At 40.2% G+C, this 23,990-nt stretch overlaps 2 protein-coding genes across 2 annotated transcripts in view; both read right to left on the bottom strand.

Moving 5' to 3' along the window:
• Nucleotides 1-4,068, bottom strand: part of cubn (cubilin (intrinsic factor-cobalamin receptor)) — a 54,909-nt gene extending 50,841 nt beyond the window's left edge. Inside the window, exons 1-8 of the mRNA XM_014157416.3 lie at nt 3,858-4,068; nt 3,265-3,391; nt 2,587-2,721; nt 2,302-2,403; nt 2,088-2,191; nt 1,829-1,955; nt 923-1,091; nt 86-217 (exon numbers count right to left, since the gene is read on the bottom strand). Coding sequence (XP_014012891.3) covers nt 86-217; nt 923-1,091; nt 1,829-1,955; nt 2,088-2,191; nt 2,302-2,403; nt 2,587-2,721; nt 3,265-3,391; nt 3,858-3,982 — 1,021 coding nt within the window. The 5' untranslated portion in view covers nt 3,983-4,068. The remainder of the gene's footprint in view (nt 1-85; nt 218-922; nt 1,092-1,828; nt 1,956-2,087; nt 2,192-2,301; nt 2,404-2,586; nt 2,722-3,264; nt 3,392-3,857) is intronic.
• Nucleotides 4,069-4,543: 475 nt separating this feature from the next.
• Nucleotides 4,544-23,670, bottom strand: trdmt1 (tRNA aspartic acid methyltransferase 1). The gene is made up of 11 exons (XM_014157414.2): nt 23,519-23,670; nt 22,595-22,704; nt 14,726-14,802; nt 12,609-12,680; nt 12,105-12,170; nt 11,672-11,741; nt 11,494-11,577; nt 10,942-11,273; nt 9,338-9,395; nt 8,957-9,086; nt 4,544-4,910 (listed from the first exon to the last, which is right to left on the bottom strand). The coding sequence occupies exons 1-11, from the start codon at nt 23,580-23,582 to the stop codon at nt 4,810-4,812; spliced, it is 1,164 nt and encodes a 387-aa protein (XP_014012889.1). The 5' UTR covers nt 23,583-23,670; the 3' UTR covers nt 4,544-4,809.
• Between the last annotated feature and the right edge of the window lie 320 nt (nt 23,671-23,990).

The raw sequence follows: 23,990 nt of genomic DNA, 5'->3' as shown, positions 1-23,990 counted from the left end.
TACCAGAAAACAGTACAGAGAGGAAGGTAAAGAAAGAAGAGGGAGAGGATCCAGAAGAGATTCCTCCAGATACAGATATGGGTACCTGGAGGACAGGTCCCACAGTGGAAGGAGCCCATGGTATTGAGACACTGGACCATGGGAGTAGTGGAGCATCCTCCGTTATTAGTGGAACACTCATTCACATCCAGACAGCTGTAGCCGTTGCCCTGCCATCCTGGAGGAATGCACAACAAACAGCGCTAACGACATTTACTGTAATACAGGAAATAATTGTTTATTACACAGTTAGGCATAGGCATATTATTCAAGGTTACGTTTACATTTAGTTTACAGATGCTTTGTTTATTGTAATGATATACAAGCAAGCATAAAATGTATTCTTTACTGATGCACACACACACCACACATTATGCACAATAAGCATCACAAAGATCCACACATCTTCACACACAGAACAGCCTGTGTTCCTCTGTAGAGTTAAGTTAATCATGATGGGGCTGTTCCCAGAGTAAAGAAATAGGACCCAGATCCCTTAATCTCAGAGTATCACCTGAGAGGGGCAGTCCCGCTAGGATCTAAGGACAGCCATTTCCAAATGATATTCAATAACGCTCACGAATCGCAAATCTTGTGCTTTCTTGTACTTTCCCAAGTTCAAACCCAACAAATACAGTAAAGTACAGATTTGTTGGAGCAATGTCTATGTCTTAAGAAGTACTCTTGTATAACTGAATTTGAGAGCACTTCGACTCAAGATCAAAACATGCTATTTTGGAAGACGGAAGAAGCATCCATCTGGCAACCACATGGAGGTAACCAACTATGTCAGCCATTTTGGGTCAGCAAACATCAGTTTCCTCACACCTAATGCACTATACCATTGATGATAAGGAAACTGTGAGCACTGAGCGGCTCTCACCAGCAGGACAGGAGCCGCAGTAGAAGGAGCCCTGGGTGTTGTAACAGGTCACAGGGGGGTTGGTGGAGCAAGGCTTCTGGGCAAGGCTACACTCATCCACGTCTGAGATACAGGCCGGGTTGCCGGCTGGGGCCATCCAACCATCATCACAAACACACTTAAACTTGGGCTGGAAGGAAATAACAAAACATGGCATGGCCTGGATTAATGTCAACTCCCATGAATAGAACATGTACAGAATGTGTACCGAGCACATTTAGATGCACTAGTAGTGAATCACTGATGTGAAATGACCTGCGTCATAGAAATACAGTCATTCTAGAGTCATTCTATTTCCATGATGATCATGGCCTAGTGAGCCGAGACTCAATAAGATTAGTAAAGGGCCTTAAAAAAAAAAAAAGGAGGATGAAGGCATCTTTGCCTACAAATAATTTATTTGATTCGATATTCAAGGGGTAAATGGTTATAGCTACTCCCATGTAAGACCACTGGCACTGTACTACTGGTAATGGATCGGTCCCTACTACTCGAATGCAGGTCTCAGATCTATCATCACTATGAAAAATAAGTGTTTCATTGCTCTAGTCTACTCTAATAAAATTAAAGAAACATTAAGGCTATGGTAGCTAGCAGTGCTAAATCTAATCTAGTAATTGCTTTCTTCACAGGGCATTTATCACATTAAACTAATTGTTTGAAGCCAAGGGACCAGGGTGAAGACGTTGGCTGAAATAAATGACCTTGTCTAGACAGTCTTGATTAATTAAATGAAAGTATCTTGGGCTCGTTAAACAGGGCAGGCTACAGCTAAGAAAAAAAATGAGGACAATTCTGTTTTTATACAGCTGTGATCCAGGAAATCAAATAGGAGACCAACACTGTTGAATGATGATTGACAGTTACCACGTTCGGTGTGATTCTGTCTGCGTCGATGCATGTCCCATGGACACACAGGTCCTGAGCAACACCCTGACAGTCGTCATAGCGGGTCGTACACAGGGTACCAGACCACTCTGGTGAACAGGTGCAACTGGAAGAGAAATACAAGAAGACAGATTCAGTGTGTGTGTGTGTGTGTGTGTGTGTGTGTGTGTGTGTGTGTGTGTGTGTGTGTGTCTGTCTCAGTGTGTGTGTGTGTGTGTGTGTGGCTGTGTGGCCTCACGTAAAGGATCCAGGTGTGTTGATACAAGTGGCTCCATTCTGACATCCCTGAGAGGTCCCGACAAAGATCTGACACTCATTCACATCCACAGCACAGATGGGACCCTGCAGACACACAAAACAAGATTTAAACAGGAATAACACAGACATGCGGCTTCGGGCTCTCTCTCTCTCTCTCTCTCTCTCTCTCTGTGTCAACTCCAGTATCCACTTACCCCCCAGTTGCTGGGACACATGCAGTGAAAAGAGTCCAGCAGGTCTAGACAGGTGGCTCCATTCTGACAGGGATTACTGGTACATGTCTTTCTCTGGACCGTCTTGGAGAGGCAGGGAGAGAAAGGAGAGAAAGAAGGAGAGGACAGAGGCAGAGGGTAAGGGTGAGATGAAGAGGATAAAGGGGGTTGGAGTTAGGGAAATTATTATTTGTTATAATAAGAGTAAAAGTAACATTCATCATACTCAATATGTAACATGTAAGAAGTAGGCCCTACTGTACTTACCTGTTCAAGTGCTGTCACTTTAGTTTCAAGTGATGACACCTTTGTGTTGAGCGTATTGAGTTGGTTAGTGACATCAGGGGACGTTCCACCTCCATTTTGTTTTATATTGTCGATGTCAGCTTTGTTTGTTTTGATCTGAAATTATATGAAGTAAGAAGTAAATAAGACTTGGTATAGAGGTTTTGATGTTACATGTTTCTTCACCATTATTAAATTAATGTTTCTAAAGAGTAATAACCATGCTACAATAAAACTAGACATGAATACATTTTGATCTTTGGTCAAATGCTGGTTGAATTGCAGAGTCTGCTCTTTCACAGTTGTTAATGATCCGTAGTATCATGTGAAAACACTCGCTTACAGAGATGTTGGGAGACAGAACAAAGTCCTGAACAGATGGAATATTTTGAAGAATGTGCTTTTTGGACATATTTTCATAAAGATAGTTATGTGAACAAGATAAGAAAACTAAATCACTTCCCAATGTTCCAATTACCATATCCATGGTGATATCCACCACTTGATCTGATATGATTTCTACAACTTTAGCTGGAAAAAAACAGTTAGAGATGGATGCTTTTCGAAAAGACGGTACAAAACATGAAAACATTTCTACAAATTGTCTGTCAATGTGGATATGTTTATCCATTTAAGACTTTCTCTCGTGTGTGTGTGTACCTGAATCATCAGCTGAGTGAGGTCCTCATTTCCCACTTTGACACTGCCTGACCCTGAGGTCTGGAAGCGGATCTCTTTGTTATGGGTGGAAAAGACCAGGTGACCGTTCTCTGATACCATGCGTGGCCTAGGAGGACCAGATATTTATTCCAAATCATTCATTTACATGTGAACAGATTTAAAATGTTGATACATTAATTGTATATACAACACGTACCACTATACAGAAGATATAATATAGCATGTAGGTTAAGTACTAAATGCTGTTAATTTATATTTTTATGATTTTGTTGACAAAATGAGCTCATTCTCCATTAGCAATAGATTAAATTCACCCTTTGGAGGTGATGCTTGGTTGAGCTTTGAAGATCAGAGTTGTTTGACTGAAGCAAAAATATTTCCAGATAACTACATTTTTACCCTTTGCAATGTGAAGTTCATGTAAAAACATTCAATCACTTAAGATAATTATTACATTACACAACTGCTTTTAGCAGACACTGCATTCTTGCAGATAAACAAAAAAATATATATAACCACAATTCCAACAACCACTGGCCATCACTAAAATCCTCTTTCATCACCAAACTCACTGGTCATTACTGATGTCCCTCTTGCTGCGAGGTCCTTGGGCGGCGTGCTCCCCTTGGTCACACTGTAGTCCAACCAGGAAGAGGAGGCCGAAGAGCAACCAGGAGAGCTGCTGTATCCGAGCCATGCTGAGAGAGTCTGGGCCCTGGACACCTGCTCTTCAGACACTATACTGCCGTACAGACCTGATGTAACACTCTAATGCCTCTAGAAAGGGACAGGGGAGGACAGGGGTGCACTTTGTCCCCACTGGTCTTCTTCTGGAAGCAGGCATTGGCAGCCACATAGAACCATAAAACACCCAAACCTACCCAACGATGAAGGGGGGGGGGGGGGGGCGGGGGGGCATTTTAAACACTATTACATACCGGTTATGTCCTTTTATTGGGTGATTGACACGAGCCATCACATGATTTAAGAGATGAATAACCAGAGGTTAGGGATCGGCTGGGGTGAACGTTAGTTAGCTAACAGTAACACATGCAGGGACCTGGCTGTTTGAAGCTTCTTCCTTAGTGTATGGTTCAAATGAGTGTACGGTCCAAATGAGATGAGTTTCTCTCATCGATAAAAGGTTAAAGGTTTTTGAACTTCCTTGATAAACGAGGAAGGCTTAAATCATATTCATAATTACTGCCAAAAAGAAGATCCATCACAGTACATACAAGTTGAGAAAATCAGAACAAAATAATGTAACAAAAAACATTTTATTTAATTCAGTTAGCAAAGGCATCTGCAAAGGTTGATTCCATGATCCCAATCCATGTCATGTAGTACATCCTTTACACAGTTTAGTCAGTAAATACAGAATGTAACTTGTCCCTCTGGATCAACTGTGGACTGTAGGACAGAGACTGTGGCTACATTATTTTTCCCGAGGCAGATCGTATTTGTGGTTAGTATACCATGAGTTGTGTACACCTGGTTAGGATACCATAAGTTGTATATGCCTGGTTAGGATACCAAGAGTTCTATGAGCCGGGCGACCACATGTACGTTCAGGCTATTCCCCAGGACTCGGTACTGCTGCTTGGTGGAAATGTTCTTTGGGATAGCTGCAAAAAAACAACACAAAATCATTACATCACATATTATCCTATGAACAAGAATAAACAGATCCTGATTTCCAGGTTAGTTTTTCCCAATATTGTCAAGAGACTAAACAGTATTATGAGAATGTCCATACCTCATTAAAATCCTTAAGAGAGTCTATTGACACATCTAAGTAACATAATGAAAAAAACACCATCAAAATCTGTCAGTTTAAGCTAAAGATATTTGTTGAATTTTTTTTGGGAATGGGCTGCGTCTCAATCCACCAAATCCGCCTATGTTGATCTTCCGCATTTGTGGTGGAAGGTGGCCGAGCTACAGCTGTGTTTGTCAGACCATGAGACATCTCGAAAATCGTTTTTCTCACGAAAACGTCTGTAGCGTCTGAATGGTTTGGCCTATAAAAGGCCAGGGGTAACTCTCTCGGTTTTGCTCTACGAACCCCATGTGTGATTGGGACTCATCTGAAGGTAACACATACAAACTAATGGAAGTAGTTTTGAGCCAACAAAAATAAGGGGTTAAATACAGTGCATTTGGAAAGTATTAAGACATTTTGTTACATTACAGCCTTATTCTGTTTTACCTCAATCTACATACAATACCTCATAATGACAAAGCAAAAACAGATTGTAGAAATGTTTGTAAATTTATTACGCTTAAAAACAGAATTACCTTATTTACATAAGTACTCAGACCCTTTACTATGAGACTCTAAATCGAGCTCAGGTGCATCCATTTCCATTGACCATCCTTGAGATGTTTCTGCAACTTGGAGTCCAAAACATTTCTGCAGCACTGAAGGTCCACAAGAACACAGTGGCCTCCATAATTCTTAAATGGAAGAAGTTTGGAACCACCAAGACTCTTCCTAGAGCTGGCTGCCCAGCCAAACTGAGCAATTATGGGAGAAGGGACTTGGTCAGGGAGGTGTCCAAGACCCCGATGGTTACTCTGACAGAGCTCCAGAGTTCCTCTGTGGAGATGGGAGAACCTTCCAGAAGGACAACCATCTCTGCAGCACTCCACCAATCAGGCCTTTATGGTAGAGTGGCCAGACGGAAGCCACTCCTCAGTAAAAGGCACATGACAGCCCACTTGGAGTTTGCCAAAAGGCACCTAAAGGACTCTCAGACCATGATAAACAAGATTGAACTTTTTGGCCTGAGCACCAAGCATCACGTCTGGAGGAAACCTGGCTCCATCCCTACGGTGGTGGATCCATCATGCTGTGGGGATGGTTTTCAGCGGCAGGGACTAGGATACTAGTCCTGATTGAGGGAAAGTAACAAAGTACAAAGAGGTCCTTGATAAAAACCTGCTCCAGAGCGCTTAGGACCTCAGATTTTGGGGGGGGGGGGGGGGGGGTTCACCTTACAACAGGACAATGACCCTAAGCAACAGGAAAATGATCCTAAGCACACAGCCAAGACAATGCAGGAGTGGCTTTGGGACAAGTCTAGGAATGTCCTTGAGAGGCCCAGCCAGAGCCCAGACTTAAACCCGATCGGGTCTGAATACTTACAGCAGCAGTCAAAAGTTTGGACACACCTACTCATTCAAGGGTTTTTCTTTATTTTTACTATTTTCTACATTGTAGAATAATAGTGACGACATCAACACTATGAAATAACACATATCGAATCATGTAGTAACCAAAAAAAAATAAAAAAGTGTTAAACAAATCAAAATATATTTTAGATTCTTCAAAGTATCCACCCTTTGCCTTGATGACAGCTTTGTACACTCTTGGCATACTCTCAACCAGCTTCACCTGGAATGCTTTTCCAACAGTCTTGAAGGAGTTCCCACATATGCTGAGCACTTGATGGCTGCTTTTCCTTCACTCTGTGGTCCAACTCATCCAAAACCATCCCAATTGGGTTGAGGTCGGGTGACTGTGGAGGCCAGGTCATCCGGTGCAGCACTCCATCACTCTCCTTCTTGGTCAAATAGCCCTTACACAGCCTGGAGGTGTGTTGGGTCATTGTCCTGTTGAAAAACAAACGATAGTCCCACTAAGCACAAACCAGATGGGATGGCATATCACTGCAGAATGCTGTGGTAGCCATGCTGGTTAAGTATGGCATGAATTCTAAATAAATCACAGACCGTTTCACCAGCAAAGCACCTCTACACCATCACACTTCCTCCTCCATGCTTCACGGTGGGAACCACACATGCTGAGATCTGTTCAGCTACTCTGCGTCTCACAAAGATACCGTGGTTGGAACCAAAAATCTCCAATTTGTACTCATCAGACCAAAGGACAGATTTCCACCGGTCTAATGTCCATTGCTCGTGTTTCTTCGCCCAAGCAAGTCTCTTCTTCTTACTGGTGTCCTTTAGTAGTGGTTTCTTTGCAGCAATTCGACCATGAAGGCCTGATTCACGTGGTCTCCTCTGAACAGTTGATGTTGAGATGTGTCTGTTACTTGAACTCTGTGAAGCATTTATTTGTGGTGCAATCTGAGGTGCAGTTAACTCTAATGAACTTATCCTCTGCAGCAGAGGTAACTCTGGGTCTTTCTTTCCTGTGGCGGTCCTCATGAGAGCCAGTTTCATCATAGCACTTGATGGTTTTTGCAACTGCAGATTTGACACAAATTCGACTGACCTTCATGTCTTAAAGTAATGAGGGACTGTCGTTTCTTTTTGCTTATTTGAGCTGTTCTTGCTATAATATGGACTTGGTCTTTTACCAAATAGGGATATCTTCTGTATACCACCCCCTTGTCACAACACAACTGATTGGCTCAAACACATTAAGGAAAGAAATACAACAAATTAACAAGGCACACCTGTTAATTGAAATGCATTCCAGGTGACTACCTCATGAAGCTGGTTGAGAGAATTCCAAGAGTGTGCAAAGCTGTCATCAAGGCAAAGGATGGCTACTCTGAAGAATCTCAAATATATAAAATATATTTAGATTTGTTTAACATTTTTGGTTACTACATGACTACATCGGTTTTATTTTATAGTTTTGTTGTCTTCACTTTTATTCTACAACGTAGAAAATAGTAAAAATAAAGAAAAACCCTGGAATGAGTAGGTGTGTCCAAACCTTTGACTGGTACTGCATGTAAATGTTATATTTCAGTTTTTTATTTTTAATACATTTGCAAACATTTTGCAAAAACAGGTTTTGGCTTTGTCATTATGGGGTATTGTGAGTAGATTGAGGGGGGGGGACAATTTAATACATTTTAGAATAAGGCTTTAACGTAACAAAACTTTGAAAAGTCAAGGGGTCGGAATACTTTCCAAATGCACTGTATGTGTACAAATTAAATTCTATATTTCCTGAGCTTTCTTATATGTCCTAGATATAGGACAGCTAGATATAGGACAGACACTTCAAAACCTTATTCCTTATGTTTTATTTTCGACTGTCATTTTTTTTGCCATTTATGAATGTCTTAGTCGATGTGTTTCTATAGTAGTAAAGGCCAAATTCTATATCTTAACCTAAACAAACATATCTATATTTGTTTTATACCTAAAGGGGTCCAGAAATTCTAAATCCAATAGTTAAATGATCCATGATATGACCGCCGTAAAATAATTCCATATGTTAGCTTAGTATTAAGATCCCTTCTTTTGTCATCCCATTAGCCCTCAGGCCCTTACTCTCTGGTCTCTCTCATCTTGTTACCTTGGCCTGCTTCCTACGTCCTCTACTCTCTAATTATATCACCCACCTAGAAAGCTCCTTACGCTAAAACCTTTGCACAGAAAAACACAGCAGCTAACTAAGCTTAGCACTCACCGTAACTAACCTGGTTACATGGAGAAAACTACCAAGTGCATAAAACTAGGCATTAGCCGTGCTGTGTTTGCTGTGACGACAATAAACGAATTAACTACTGTAGGCTGCAGGCTAGTTTTAATTTCATCACTTTGTGAGTAAGGTCCTCACATGGCCTACAGTATAAGGCCTATGATTTATGGAGTTTTGTACTGCATTTGATTGGACATATTCTTGATTAACTAACTAATCAAATAGAGGTCTTATGTTATTGGCTAATGGGTGTGTATGACTCACTGAAGTGCTTGGGGAAGCCCATGAGGTTGGCTATCTCTCTGGGGGAGAAGTAGCGGAGCTTCAACCTGGACAGCTGCTGTAGTTTCTCCTCATCAGACAGACACTCCGGTGATCTAAACGCTGCTTCCATCTGAGGGGAAACACAAAACAAAGAATATATCTGTCAGGGCAGAGCTCACCCTGTTCTCCTAGGCACACGCAACACCCTGCTCGCTTCTGCTTCCTGTCACGTTAAATGTACACATTGAGACAGGTAATGGAGAAGCTAAACAGGCCTAAGACCTCCTAGACATTGCGAGGGTGGATGTATCCATAAGCTGTCTAAGAGATCTATTAGAAGACACGTGTGACTTGTGTAAGGTTGTAAGGTCAAAAACCTACATCTGTTTCCATACAGGACTGAAGCACAGAGCCTGTTCCCTCAACGTAGTGTCCATAGCTGTGGAAAAATAGGGGACACAAAATCAGAAAATACTAAAGTTTACACAAGAACGATACCAACACATGGAAAACATGTAAGGTAAAATACATGTTATACCAGGCTAGATGTAAAACTATGCTACTCTACACTGTTTTCCTGCCACTGAAATCCTTCGGCGGGCCGCCTAGTGTTTTTTCGGGTCGCCTAAGTACAAACAGTGTGAAATAAATATATTCAGTGCCTTCGGAAAGTATTCAGACCCCTTGACTTTTTCCACATTTTGTTAGGTTACAGCCTTATTCTAAAATGTATTAAATTGTTTTTTCCCCCTCAATCTGCACACAATACTCCATAATAAAAAAGCAGTTTTTGAAATTTGTGTTAATTTATTCATAATTAAAAACAGAAATATGATATTTACATAAGTATTCAGACCGTTTACTCAGTACTTTGTTGAAGCACCTTTGGCAGCGATTACAGCCTCGAGTGTTCTTGGGTGTGACGCTACAAGCTTGGCACACCTGTATTTGGGGAGTATGATGAGGAGTGTTGCTGCACAGCTATTTTCAGGTCTCTCCAGAGATGTTCGATCGGTTTCAAAAAAGCGTTTTTGCTTTGCCATTATGTGGTATTGTGTGTAGATTGCTGAGGATATGTATTTATTTAATACATTTTACAATAAGGCTGTAACGTAACAAAATGCGGAAAAATGCAAAGGGTCTGAATACTTTCCGAAGGATGGAGATATATATATATATATATATATTAAAAAAAATTAAATGTTACTAAAAAATGGGGATGGAAAAACGCTTTCAGTGTAAATTTAAGATGACTAAAACCAGATATGAAGTATGTAGAAAAGATAATGGACCTGTATATATTTTTTTTAATAATATAATCTTTGAAAACTAACAATTACCTAAATAAAAGCTAGACAGTCAGGGAGAATTGAAAATTCCCAGAACAATGAATTTAGCAGTATAGATTTTGTTATGTTTGAGCAAATGTACACAGCATTAGCCATGGCAAAATGCATAGAACTGCAGGAAATTAGCTTTCGCGGTAGACTCAGCGAAATGAGGTTGCCACAAGCAGCACTGCAGATATTGAGATGAGTGAGATTTGTGTGTACGGGTTCGCTTCACACTTACAGAGTGGGAGCCACGAGACCAAAACTGGAGAAGTTGAGCCTCGCACAACGCTCTTTGTTGTTGCGGAAATTGTCCCACAATGCTGTTTACTTTCTGCATCTACGTCATATCACTAAGTCTACCTTTAAAACTGCAACATTTTCTCTCAGCTCCATAGCAGACTATGTCAAATTGCAGGAAATTCCTTTAAAGCTGCAAAAATGTCTCTCCGCTCTATGGAGAATTGTTTTGAAATGCAGAAAATTAGCTTAAAAATTCCTAAATGTCACTACACCGCCAAGATGGGGGCCTCTAAAACGTTCTCTGAAATTCAGCCGCACCAACGGGCTTACCACGCCCACCACTTAAAGCCCTTTTTGATCCAGGAAAAAAACCCTACTGTGTCTATGCTCCAGCGCAGCTTGATGCCATACCCTTTGGTGAAGCAGACAGATCTCCTGCAGGTGGGCCTGACTATATCCATGAGCAGAGCGTAGCGCAGCAAGGTCTTCGGGGGAAGGAGGTACTGCTCCATCTCCCCTTCTCCCTGGTCCTCCAGGTAGACCCTGATCTGTCTGAGGGACTGGTCTCTGTTCTGACTGCTCTTCCTCTCAGCATCCTGGGCCCGCTCCAGCTTGTACAGGATACCACCTTCATCTTCCTTGTGATCTTCCTCTTGGTAGGCAGTTGTAGTGGGACTAGGTGAGATTGGAGAACTGGGCTCTAATAAGACCTTGTCTGCGGGGTGCGGGAAACCTTCCTGGATCTGGTCATGGGAGGAAATAAGTTCACCTCACATTGTTTAGTTGGTTATGACAAATACATAAAACCAGGATGTTGTCTACAAAATGTATATGAAGACAATGTTGCCCAAAGTGTATGGAGCTACTGTCCTTCAGGAATGCAAAGTAGACATCATTACATGTAGTTAGGTACATCATATCCATAACATAATACAGACTGATGTTAAGGTGACCGGGCCCCACCTCTGAAGTGGTGTGGAAGGAGAAAGATCCTGGTGGAGCTTTGGCAATCATGAAATACCGGAGTCTGGAGTTGGGCATCCCCAGCTGTGAACAGAGATAGACAGAATGAAAATGGGTAAGCTCACTATGCTGCTCATCATTTTAGTGTAAGCAAATGTAAAGAAAGGTGATGTCTTACACATGTAGGAGAAACCATGAGCTCCTGATAGTTGTATCCACATTCCTTTAGCGTTTTCACCAAAGAGTCTCTAGGCAGAGTAGAAAAAAACTATTCAGACATCACTCTTGGCATACCTTTTGCCATCTCACAGACAATGTAAGATCATATTTTTTTATAAGACTGTAGTAAATGCACTGTACATGACAGTTGAGAAGTAAAGGGGCTTTAGAGAAGTGATGTGGTAACCGAAATCGAAAAAATAGCATTTAGCTGAAAAATGTATAGGCCTACAGAACTAGGCTCTCTGGTGCTCAGAGAAAGTTTTGTACACTGATCTGATCCACAGCGACAGAGAAAGGCTAAACACACAGCCTGTCCCGGGACCCCATTGGCCACCAACAGGGTAACTATGGTGACCTTCCAGAGCAGGGGAACCCGTCTCCATGGTTACCTGGCGGAGGACGTCTCAAAGCCTTTCACATTCTCCAGCAGAATGAAGCGTGGCAACTTGATGAGCCTACAGGGAGAAATGAGGGTCAAACCACACACCATGTATTTATTCATAAAAAAATAAACATAATTCAGAGAGGTGAATTCATATTGATGCTAATATTATTACACTCTGAATGTGCAATATGCAACAGGATATGATTACATCAGTCTATCTATGAACAGAATGTAATGAGTAAGAAAATGACATGGTCACGATGGTGTCGAACAATGGTTTCAGTGACCAGGAACTGAATCAATGACTCCAGAAATAGCTACTAACTAGGCAACAAAGAGGGGAAACTGAGTAACTACAGTGGAGGAAAAGAATGAATGAACTTCAATCATATGGCTAGAAATAGTACAAAACAGAGTAGGCCCATTAGCTACCTATAAAACAAACAAGGCCTTGGAAAGAGAGACCAAGTGGAAAGATGAATAGGGAGTGTAAATGTATGTGTCTAACCTTGGTAGAAGGTCCAGGATGTAGAGAAAGCTCTTGGTTCTGGGGTCAGATATGTCACCTTGTAATCCAATCCTACAGAGAGGAAGACGATTGCAGTGTCCCTTCATCAACACATCTATGAACTAACGGAGATTATCTGTAAATGCTAACACCAGATCTTAGGCACGTGTATACACTAGAGTTCGACCAATTAAATCGGAATGGCCGATTAATTAGGGCCAATTTCAAGTTCTCATAACAAATCGGTATTTGGACACCGATTGTGGCTGATTTGTTTTTTATATTATTTTTTTACACCTTTATTTAACTAGGCAAGTCAGTTAAGAACACATTCTTATTTTCAATGACGGCCTAGGAACGGTGGGTTAACTGCCTTGTTCAGGGGCAGAACAACAGATTTTTACCTTGTCAGCTCGGGGATTCGTTTTTGCAACCTTATGGTTACTAGTCCAACGCTCTAACAACCTGCCTTACATTGCACTCCACGAGGAGCCTGCATGGCAGGCTGACTACCTGTTACGCGAGGGCAGCAAGAAGCCAAGGTAAGTTGCTAGCTAGCATTAAACTTATCTTATAAAAAACAATCAATCTTAACATAATCACTAGTTACCTACACATGGTTGATGATATTACAAGTTTATCGAGCGTGTCCTGCGTTGCATATAATCGATGCGGTGCCTGTTAATTTCTCATCGAATCAGCCTACTTCGCCAAACGGGTGATGAGTTAACAAGCGCATTTGCGAAAAAAGCACTATCGTTGCACCAATGTGTACCTAACCATAAACATCAATGCCTTTCTTTAAAACCAATACACAAGTATATACTTTTAAACCTGCATATTTAGTTAATATTGCCTGCTAACATGAATTTCTTATAACTAGGGAAATTGTGTCACTTCTCTTGCGTTCCGTGCAAGCGTCAGGGTATATGCAGCAGTTTGGGCCGCCTGGCTCGTTGCAAACTGTGTGAAGTCCATTTATTCCTAACAAAGACCGTAATTAATTTGCCAGAATTGTACATAATTATGACATAACATTGAAGGTTGTACAATGTAACAGCAATATTTAGACTTAGGGATGCCATCCGTTAGATAAAATACGGAACGGTTCTGTATTTCACTGAAAGAATAAATGTTTTGTTTTCTAAATGATAGTTTCCGGATTCGACCGTATTAATGACCAAAGGCTCATATTTCTGTGTGTTATTATGTTATAATTAAGTCTATGATTTGATAGAGCAGTCTGACTGAGCGATGGTAGGCAGCAGCAGGCTCGTAAGCATTCATTCAAACAGCATTTCCGTGCGTTTGCCAGCAGCTCTTCACTGTGCTTCAAGCATTGAGCTGTTTATGACTTCAAGCCTATCAACTCCCGAGATTAGGCTGGTGTAACCGATGTGAAATGGCTAGCTAGTTAGCAGGGTGCGCGCTAATAGCGTTTCAAACGTCACTCGCTCTGAGACTTGGAGTAGTTGTTCCCCTTGCTCTGCAAGGGCCGCGGCTTTTGTGGAGCGATGGGTAACAATGCTTCGAGGGTGGCTGTTGTCGATGTGTACCTGGTTCGAGCCCAGGTAGGGGAGAGAGGGACGGAAGCTATACTGTTACACTGGCAATACTAAAGTGCCTATAATAACATTCAATAGTCAAAGGTATATGAAATACAAATGGTATAGTATAGCTATAATAACCTCAACCTAAAACTTCTTACCTGGGAATATTGAAGACTCATATTAAAAGGAACCACCAGCTTTCATATGTTCTCATGTTCTGAGCAAGCAACTTAAACATTAGCTTTTTTACATGGCACATATTGCACTTTTACTTTCTTCTCCAACACTTTGTTTTTGCATTATTTAAACCAAATTGAACATTAATTATTTGAGGCTAAATTGATTTGATTGATGTATTATATTATGTTAAAATAAAAGTGTTCATTCAGTATTGTTGTAATTGTCATTATTACAACAAAAAAATAATTATATATATGACCGAAAATAAAAAAAATATCAGCCCATTGATTGGTATCGGCTTTTTTTGGTCCTCCAATAATCGGTATCGGCGTTGAAAAATCATAATCGGTCGACCTCTAGTACACACACACACACACAGGCACATACCTAGTGAAAGGTTGGCATGGAGGGCTCATCAAGATCATATCAAATGACAATTTGTTGAAATCATCCAATGTCATTCCCTGAAACCAAACAAAAATACTTTGATTTAAGCTACACAAAATGCCAGATAAAAATAAATAAAAAACAGATAAAAAACAGCATTTCATCTTCTACTCAAAGCTGTGATTGTGCTATGGCAATATGACTGATTGACAGCTTTCTATTTAAGCCATAGCTACTGTATAAGACTGATTATGAAAGCAACTAACTAATTATATATATATATATATATATTAGACTTGTGGAGATGTACAATCTTTTTTCTGAGGTCTTGGCTGATTTCTTTTGATTTTCCCATGATGTCAAGCACAGAGGCACTGAGTTTGAACGTAGGCCTTGAAATACATACACAGGTACACCTCCAATTGACTCAAATGATGTCAATTAGCCTATTAGAAGCTTCTAAAGCCATGACATCATTTTCTAGAATTTTCCAAGCTGTTTAAAGGCACAGTCAACTTTGTGTATGTAAACTTCTGACCCACTGGAATTGTGATACAGTGAATTATAAGTGAAATAATCTGTAAACAATTGGTGGAAAAATTACTTGTGTCACGCACAAAGTAGATGTCCTAACCGACTTACCAAAACTATAGTTTGTTAACAAGAAATTTGTGGAGTGGTTGAAAAACTAGTTTTAATGACTCCAACCTAAGTGTATGTAAACTTCCGACTTCAACTGTATGCATGCATGCATGTATATTAGTGTACCAAACATTAAGAACACCTTCCTAATATTGAGTTGCACCCCCCTTTTGCCCTCAGAACAGCCTCAATTCATCAGGGCATGGACTCTATAAGGCATTGAAAGTGTCTCACGGATGCCGGCCCATGTTGACTCCAATGCTTCCCACAGTTGTATCAAGTTGGCTGGATGTCCTTTGGATGGTGGACCATTCTTGATAGACAAAGGAAAATATTGAGCATGAAACCCCCAGCAGCTTTGCAGTTCTTGACACAAACTGGTGCGCCTGGCACCTACAACCACACCCCGTTCAAAGGCACTTATGTTAAATCTTTGTCTTGCCCATTCACCATCTGCATAGGACACAGAAACAATCCATGTCTCAATTGTCTCAAGGCTTAAAAATCCTTATTTAACCGGTCTCCTCCCCTTAATCTACACTGATTGAAGTGACATCACTAAAGGAATCATAGCTTTTACCTGGTCAGTCTATGTCATGGAAACCTACTCAGTGTAAGTCTATGTGTAACCATTAACTCTCAGTGGTATGCCCATAACATTAGTCTCTATTTTTACAACCAATAAAAGATTTGGTAACATCATACTAAAAGCCTGCAGGTATACTGCTGTTTAATGTGTTATAAGCACGCAGGCTTATGAGCCTTTATATTGTCTTTTTATGTCCCTGGATTTAAGACACTACAACAACATAATTTCCATTTACTTCTGGGCAATTCTATGGAAAGGGAAGCAGGCCTGGTCACTTTAAAAGCATGCATGGTAAACAAAAAACATTGCTTAACAAACCATACAACTCTATGCAAAATGACTGGGCCTACTTTGAAACTGTACACAGTAAATGCAGATGCAAAGTTTGGTAACAGAATTACAGTAAAATCTCCTAAAATGTTATTCTGTTACCAAACTTTGCATCTGCACATTTCTTCCTGTAAAACCTGCCTGTATCACAACTGGCCGTGATTGGGAGTCCTATAGGGCCCACCGCCGTCTGGGTTTGGCGGTCATTGTGTGTGTGTGTGTGTGTGTGTGTGTGTGTGTGTGTGTGTGTGTGTGTGTGTGTGTGTATGTATATATATATATATATATATATATATATATATATATATATATATATATATATATATATATATACATACACACACACACACACACACACACACACACACATATATATATATATATATATATATTTAGAAGTGTCCTTGTTTTTGAAAAAAAAAAGCACATTTTTGGTCCATTAAAATAACATCAAATTGATCAGAAATACAGTGTAAACATTGTTAATGGTGTAAATGACTATTGTAGCTGGAAACGACTGGTTTTTAATGGAATATCTACATAGGCATACAGAGGCCAATTATCAGCAACCATCACTCCTGTGTTCCAATGGCACGTTGTGTTAGCTAATCCAAGTTTATCATTTTAAAAGGCTAATTGATCATTAGAAAACCCTTTTGCAATTATGTTAGCACAGCTGAAAACTGTTGTCCTGATTAAAGAAGCAATACAACTGGCCTTCTTTAGACCAGTTGAGTATTTGGAGCATCAGCATTTGTGGGTTCGATTACAGGCTCAAATTGGCCAGAACGAAATAACTTTCTTCTGAAACTTATCAGTATATTCTTGTTCTGAGAAATTAAGGCTATTCCATGTGAGAAATTACCAAGAAACTGAAGATCTCGTACAACACTGTGTACTACTCCCTTCACAGAACAGTGCAAACTGGCTCTAACCAGAATAGAAAGAGAAGTGGGAGGCCACAGTGCACACAGAGCAAGAGGACAAGTGCATTAGAGTGTCTAGTTTGAGAAACAGATGCCTCACAAGTCCTCAACTGGCAGTTTCTTTCAAAAACAAGGACATTTCCAAGTGACCCCAAACTTTTCAACGGTAGTGGAAATAAAAAAAATACAAAAAAATGTGTTTTGGTAAAATGTGTTAAAAACAGTAATTGTGCATAGAGTTCTCTGGTTGGTTAAACTTTAAAATCAATGTTTTTTGTTTGTTATATATTTTAAAGTGGAAAAAAAAGAAAAGTCTGGGCATAATTCTGCTTTCACCGAAACTCTGGGCTAATTTGAAGAGTGACGCATAGACCTATAACAGCATGAATATTCTATCCTGTTAGGAAGACAGTGCAAGTTGTGCATCATGTCTGACTGGATGCTGACAGAGCAGACAACCTTTACCCCTCACTTAACCTGCTCCTCAGTTACTAAATTACCCCAAACAGCCTATTAAAAACACAAGTCATGGGATGATGTAGGGAAAAGCTAAATAAACAAAACATCCTAGACTATGCAACACTAAAGGAGTCGGCCCTATCTCTCAATGGGTATTCCACCAAGTCAGTGCCTTTTGAGAAACTTTGAAAAAAACTTTGGATTTCACACAGTTTTTACATTCTGTCATAAAGAGCACATGTTTAATTTAATTTAAAAAAAACATGTTTTCCCCATCTCAAGAGGTTAAATAAAGAATGACTATAGTAAGTGCCAAATAAAGTAACAAGGTTGACGATTTCCTCATAAATCAGCCATAAATCAATCCCCTTGTGACAGGGGGAATGGATGGTTGGGCAGGAAGTGGCAATTGAATGCAAGCTTCACAAAGAAATGTAATTGTTAAAACATTTCTAGCCTGTATCTATGCGCAACTTGGTTGATGTGTTATGCTCGACCAGCTGAGTTTTCCAGCACAAAACAGCAAATGGCCAAAAAGAATAGAACCAGCTCACCTGCTTTTACACTATGATTTGAGTAGATGATCAATGTTTCTTTATCATTACATTTTTTTAAAGGAATAGTTTCCATATTAAAAAGCGAGTTCAGTTCACGTAACAGGGTTGGCCTTAAAATTAGGGACAGAAGTAAATTAATCAGTAGGCTAATAATCACATGAAATTGCCTAAATATGAATCTTTATAAATGACTGTCAAAACAACAAAATAACCACAGCTTTACAATGATGTTGAAAACATGGAGAAATGTTAGGGTTAAGTGGGTTCAAATCTTCCTAGAAGTAACAGAGGGTGCACAGAGGGACATGTCAAAATGTGGAATTTTGACCCTTTAGTAAGTCTATATTTATATTAAAACCTCTTATGGACAGGCGTTCCGCTCGCCAATATCCAATGGTAGCGCCTGGCGCGAAATACGAAAAACCTTAAAAATGCTATAATTTCAATTTCTCAAACATATGACTATTTTACACCATTTGAAAGACTCTCCTTTATCTAACCACATTGTCCGATTTCAAAAAGGCTATACAGCGAAAGCAAAACATTAGATTATGTCAGGAGAGTACCCAGCCAGAAATAATCACACACCCATTTTTCAAGCTAGCATATATGTCACAAAAACCAAAACCACAGCTAAATGCAGCACTAACCTTTGATGATCTCCATCAGATGACACTCCTAGGACATTATGTTATACAATACATGCATGTTTTGTTCAATCAAGTTCATATTTATATCAAAAACCAGCTTTTTACATTAGCATGTTTTGTTCAGAACTAGCATACCCACCGAAAACTTCCGGTGAATTTACTAAATTACTCACGATAAACGTTGACAAAAAACATAACAATTATTTTAAGAATTATAGATACAGAACTCCTTTATGCAATCTCGGTGTCAGATTTTAAAATAGCTTTTCGGTGAAAGCACATTTTGCAATATTCTGAGTAGATAGCCAAGCCATCACGGCTAGCTATTTTGACACCCACCAAGTTTGGCACTCACCAAACTCAGATTTACTATAAGAAGAATTGGATTCCCTTTGCTTGTCTTCGTCAGAATGCACTCCCAGGACTTCTACTTCAACAACCAATGTTGTTTTGGTTCCAAATAATCCATAGTTATATCCAAATACCTCCGTTTTGTTCGTGCGTTCAAGTTACTATCCGAAGGGTGACGCGCCGGCCATTGTTCTCAGAAGGACCACTCTCCAAAACCCCTGCTGTTTTTCGCCCAGAGACTGCAGAGCTATCATTCCATGTTCTGGCACCTTCCTAGAGTCAATGAAAGCCTTAGAAAATGTCACGTTACAGCAGAGATCCTGTATTTTCGATAAAGAGGCTATAGAAGGACAAGAAATGGACAGACAGGGCACTTCCGATATAGAATCTTCTCAGGTTTTGGCCTGCCATATGAGTTCTGTTATACTCACAGACACCATTCAAACGGTTTTAGAAACTTTAGGGTGTTTTCTATCCAAATCTACTAATTATATGCATATTCTAGTTCCTGGGCAGGAGTAATAACCAGATTAAATCGGGTACGTTTTTTATCCGGGCGTGAAAATACTGCCCCCTATCCCAAACAGGTTAACAATCTGATTGAATTAGCCATATGGTCTATATTAAAAAGGGCACTTCATTTAATATAACAGGCTTTTAAAATGCTCTATTTGTGCACAATTTCTACTTAAAATATCAAATGGACACGAAAGGCATTCATTTTGTGGTATGCGCCCACTATTAATAAAGCATATTTATCCAAATTAACAATCTTGTGTTTATAACAGCTACTCCTGTAGGACTAGGCTAATTGACAATAATTCCATGTTGGTTTCTATTATCCAGGTCAAAGATCAGTTAAACTCATCTAACAATAGTTACACTGAAATGACTGAATTATCTGCACGAGTCAGCAAAGTGCTTCCTTTTGAAACGAAGAGAAAATTTAGAAGGTTAAAGCTTAAAAGAAATGTTCCGGAACTTTGGCGACTACTAAGTATTTTTTAAACCACCCGCTTTGGGCTGGATGTGTCAATGTGTAGTTCATAATTTATGAGCAGAATTACTGTCTTGCCTTAATTAGCCACGAAATCCCTAGTTTGCAAGTTACTGCTTTTCTGGAAGCTGCGCCATTTTCCCTACATTTTGTCTGGGCTAATTTGAAGAGAGTGACACATATACCTATAACTGTTTGACTATTCTACAGAGAGGGAAAGAAGTATTTGATCCCCTGCTGATTTTGTACGTTTGCCCACTGACAAAGAAATGATCAGTCTTTAATTTTAAATGGTAGGTTTATTTGAACAGTGAGAGACAGAATAACAACAACAAAAAAATCCAGAAAAACATGTCAAAAATGTTATAAATTGATTCGCATTTTAACGAGGGAAATAAGTATTTGACCCCCTCTCAATCAGAAAGATTTCTGGCTCCCAGGTGTCTTTTAGTCAGGTAACGAGCTGAGATTAGGAGCACACTCTTAAAGGGAGTGCTTCTAATCTCAGCTTGTTACCTGTATAAAAAGACACCTGTCCACAGAAGCAATCAATCAATCAGATTCCAAACTCTCCACCATGGCCAAGACCAAAGAGCTCTCCAAGGATGTCAGGGACAAGATTGTAGACCTACACAAGGCTTGAATGGGCTACAAGAACATCGCCAAGCAGCTTGATGAGAAGGTGACAACAGTTGGTGCGATTATTCGCAAATGGAAGAAACACAGAAGAACTGTCAATCTCCCTTGGCCTGGGGCTCCATGCAAGATCTCACCTCGTGGAGTTGCAATGATCATGAGAACGGTGAGGAATCAGCCCAGAACGACACGGGAGGATCTTGTCAATGATCTCAAGGCAGCTGGGACCATAGTCACCAAGAAAACAATTGGTAACACACTACGCAGTGAAGGACTGAAATCCTGCAGCGCCCGCAAGGTCTCCCTGCTCAAGAAAGCACATATACATGCCCGTCTGAAGTTTGCCAATGAACATCTGAACGTTTCAGAGGACAACTGGGTGAAAGTGTTGTGGTCAGATGAGACCAAAATGGAGCTCTTTGGCATCAACTCAACTCGCCGTGTTTGGAGGAAGAGGAATACTGCCTATGACCCCAAGAACACCATCTCCACCGTCAAACATGGAGGTGGAAACATTATGCTTTGGGGGTGTTTTTATGCTAAGGGGAAAGGACAACTTCACCGCATCAAAGGGACGATGGACGGGGCCATGTACCGTCAAATATTGGGTGAGAACCTCCTTCCCTCGGCCAGGGCATTGAAAATAGGTCGTGGATGGGTATTCCAGCATGACAATGACCCAAAACACACGGCCAAGGCAACAAAGGAGTGGCTCAAGAAGAAGCACATTAAGGTCCTGGAGTGGCCTAGCTAGTCTCCAGACCTTAATCCCATAGAAAATCTGTGGAGGGAGCTGAAGGTTCGAGTTGCCAAACGTCAGCCTCGAAACCTTAAAGACTTGGAGAAGATCTGTAAAGAGGAGTGGGACAAAATCCCTCCTGAGATGTGTGCAAACCTGGTGGCCAACTACAAGAAACGTCTGACCTCTGATTGCCAACAAGGGTTTTGCCACCAAGTACTAAGTCATGTTTTGCAGAGGGGTCAAATACTTATTTCTGTCATTAAAACGCAAATCAAGTTATAACATTTTTGACATGTTTTTCTGGATTTTTTTGTTGTTATTCTGTCTCTCACTGTTGAAATAAACCTACCATTAAAATTATAGACTGATCATTTCTTCGTCAGTGGGCAAACATACAAAATCAGCAGGGGATCAAATACTTTTTTCCCCTCACTGTATATTATTAGGAAGACAGTGCACGTTGTTCATCATCACTGACTGGATGCTGACAGAGCAGACAACCCTACATTTTCCTCCATGTGGGCCAGCCCCCTAGCAATTCAAATTCTAGCCAATGAACATCAGCCCCTCACCATTTGAGTGACCGCTAGCAAGAGGCACACAGCAGAGTGAGCAAGAGAGAATCGATGTGGTTCACATATGTGAAGTAGTACACAATTTTCAGGGACCACTTTTGGCTCTTGAGGATACTTTCAGAACTATTGGCTAAAAAGTATACACATGTACCGGATAATCTCTTTAACCTAAAATCGCTGGTTGTTTGAGAGACTTTAGTAAGACTTCTCATATCCTTTAATTTTAGCCTTGGTACTTTGAATGTCTGAATGTCTCTCAAAGTACAGGTGTATGTGGCTTAACATGAGCTGACAATTTCAGTTAAATTGTTTATTTCCTTTGGTTAAGTGTGCCCCTGAAGTGTAGCCTGTTGGTTAAGAATGCAGTATGGCAACTCTTGTGAACCCGGGACCTCAGTGGTCTAAGAGTGCTCACCTCTATGGTCTTGGGAAGTAAAGGAGTGTTGGGGAAGTTGTGTTTGTAGATCTCATTGGCTGTGGTGTTCACATCCACTGCAGCTACCACCTTTGCTGCCACACCACTCTCTGCGCAGAGAAAGAAATAGGAGTGTAAATCAACATGAAACTGACTTGTCTAGTTAAATAAAGGTTAAATAAAAAAAATACAAAAGATGGACAGCTAACTTACAACAGTAGGCACTAAGGTCTAGTGGTTTGCTGATGAGCCTGGTAAGCTAACGATCAACAGGTATTGTCCCATAGACTTTATGAATACCGACAGTGACACCTGTTGTAAGCCAAAGCATGACAGGCCGCGTCAACCTTCGGATTCCAAATTAACGTCACTCTCTGAGCAAAGTGTACACTCGTTCACTTCCTTTCACTGAATTGAAAGGAAATGACTGGTATAACTAATATGGTAAGAATTCCCGCTAGCCATGCTTCCACTAACGAAGTAAACTCCACAGTTGAAACTTCTTTCACCATGGAGTGGAGTTTAGTCCGCTATGCCTCCACCAATCCAATGCTTTAAGATTTGTGGGGAGTAGTGAACGAGTGCACACTTCAAGAAAAAAATATATATTATTGGAATGAAAAAGGGTTAGTTGGCTGGACAGGTGCTATTAACCTTGGTTAATTGAACATGAGCGAAAGTTAGGGTAAATTAACGAGATTAATAACTAGGCGAGAAGCTAGCTTCAAATCAATTTCCAGTCATCTTTGCAAACAATAACTTAGTATTTCAACTCCAATTAAGAACAAGATAACGCTAGCTATCAACAGTAAGAAAACCATTCACTTGTTACCGTTAGCGGACGCGGCTAGCAATTTTATAGCATGCTTGGACACAACAAGACAGACTCACAAGTGACTAACTACATATTTCACATAACGTTACCTGTTAATGCATAATGCATTCCCCCGATCCCGCTGTACAATTCTAGTACTCTGAGGTTTTCCATGTTTTGTCCCAAGTTGAGCTATCTAGGTTTGACAGCATACACATTGTAAACAAGATAACGCATTACTGGTGCGTTTCCGATCAGAGTAGAGTACTAAAAGAAAGGTTCCGGATATTAAAGTTCCGCACACGCACTTAAATGTGTACTATGTAATTTGCATAGACATTATCTGTAAACACTGTGTAAATAGTTAGGCTGCTAATTATATTAGGCGACATGCGGTTTATAAATATGTAATACACTGTAATGTCATTAGTTAAAAATGTGTGATTTTCTATTATATTCTGTTCTATTGTATTTTATTCTAATTAAGCCTACATTATATCCTAAAACCTGCCTGAAATTATTTTCTACCTTGCTAAAATAGACACATGCTATATCAGGAAACAGTCAGCTTTAATAGTTTTC

The sequence above is a fragment of the Salmo salar genome, chromosome 19, assembly GCF_965601325.2.
Source record: "Salmo salar chromosome 19, fSalSal1, whole genome shotgun sequence".
Lineage (NCBI taxonomy): Eukaryota > Metazoa > Chordata > Actinopteri > Salmoniformes > Salmonidae > Salmo > Salmo salar.
The sequence above is the reverse complement of the archived record's forward strand: the minus strand, read 5'-3'. Positions and strand labels throughout refer to the sequence as shown.

Bases quoted from the DNA above. Each gene is read 5' to 3' on its own strand.
- trdmt1 (XM_014157414.2), bottom strand. From the start codon at position 23,582: ATGGAAAACCTCAGAGTACTAGAATTGTACAGCGGGATCGGGGGAATG. The intron at 22,705-23,518 runs GTAACGTTATGT...TTCTCTGCGCAG, and splicing joins AATGCATTATGCATTAACAG to AGAGTGGTGTGGCAGCAAAG. The intron at 4,911-8,956 runs GTGAGTCATACA...GTTTTTTTGCAG, and splicing joins GGGCTTCCCCAAGCACTTCA to CTATCCCAAAGAACATTTCC.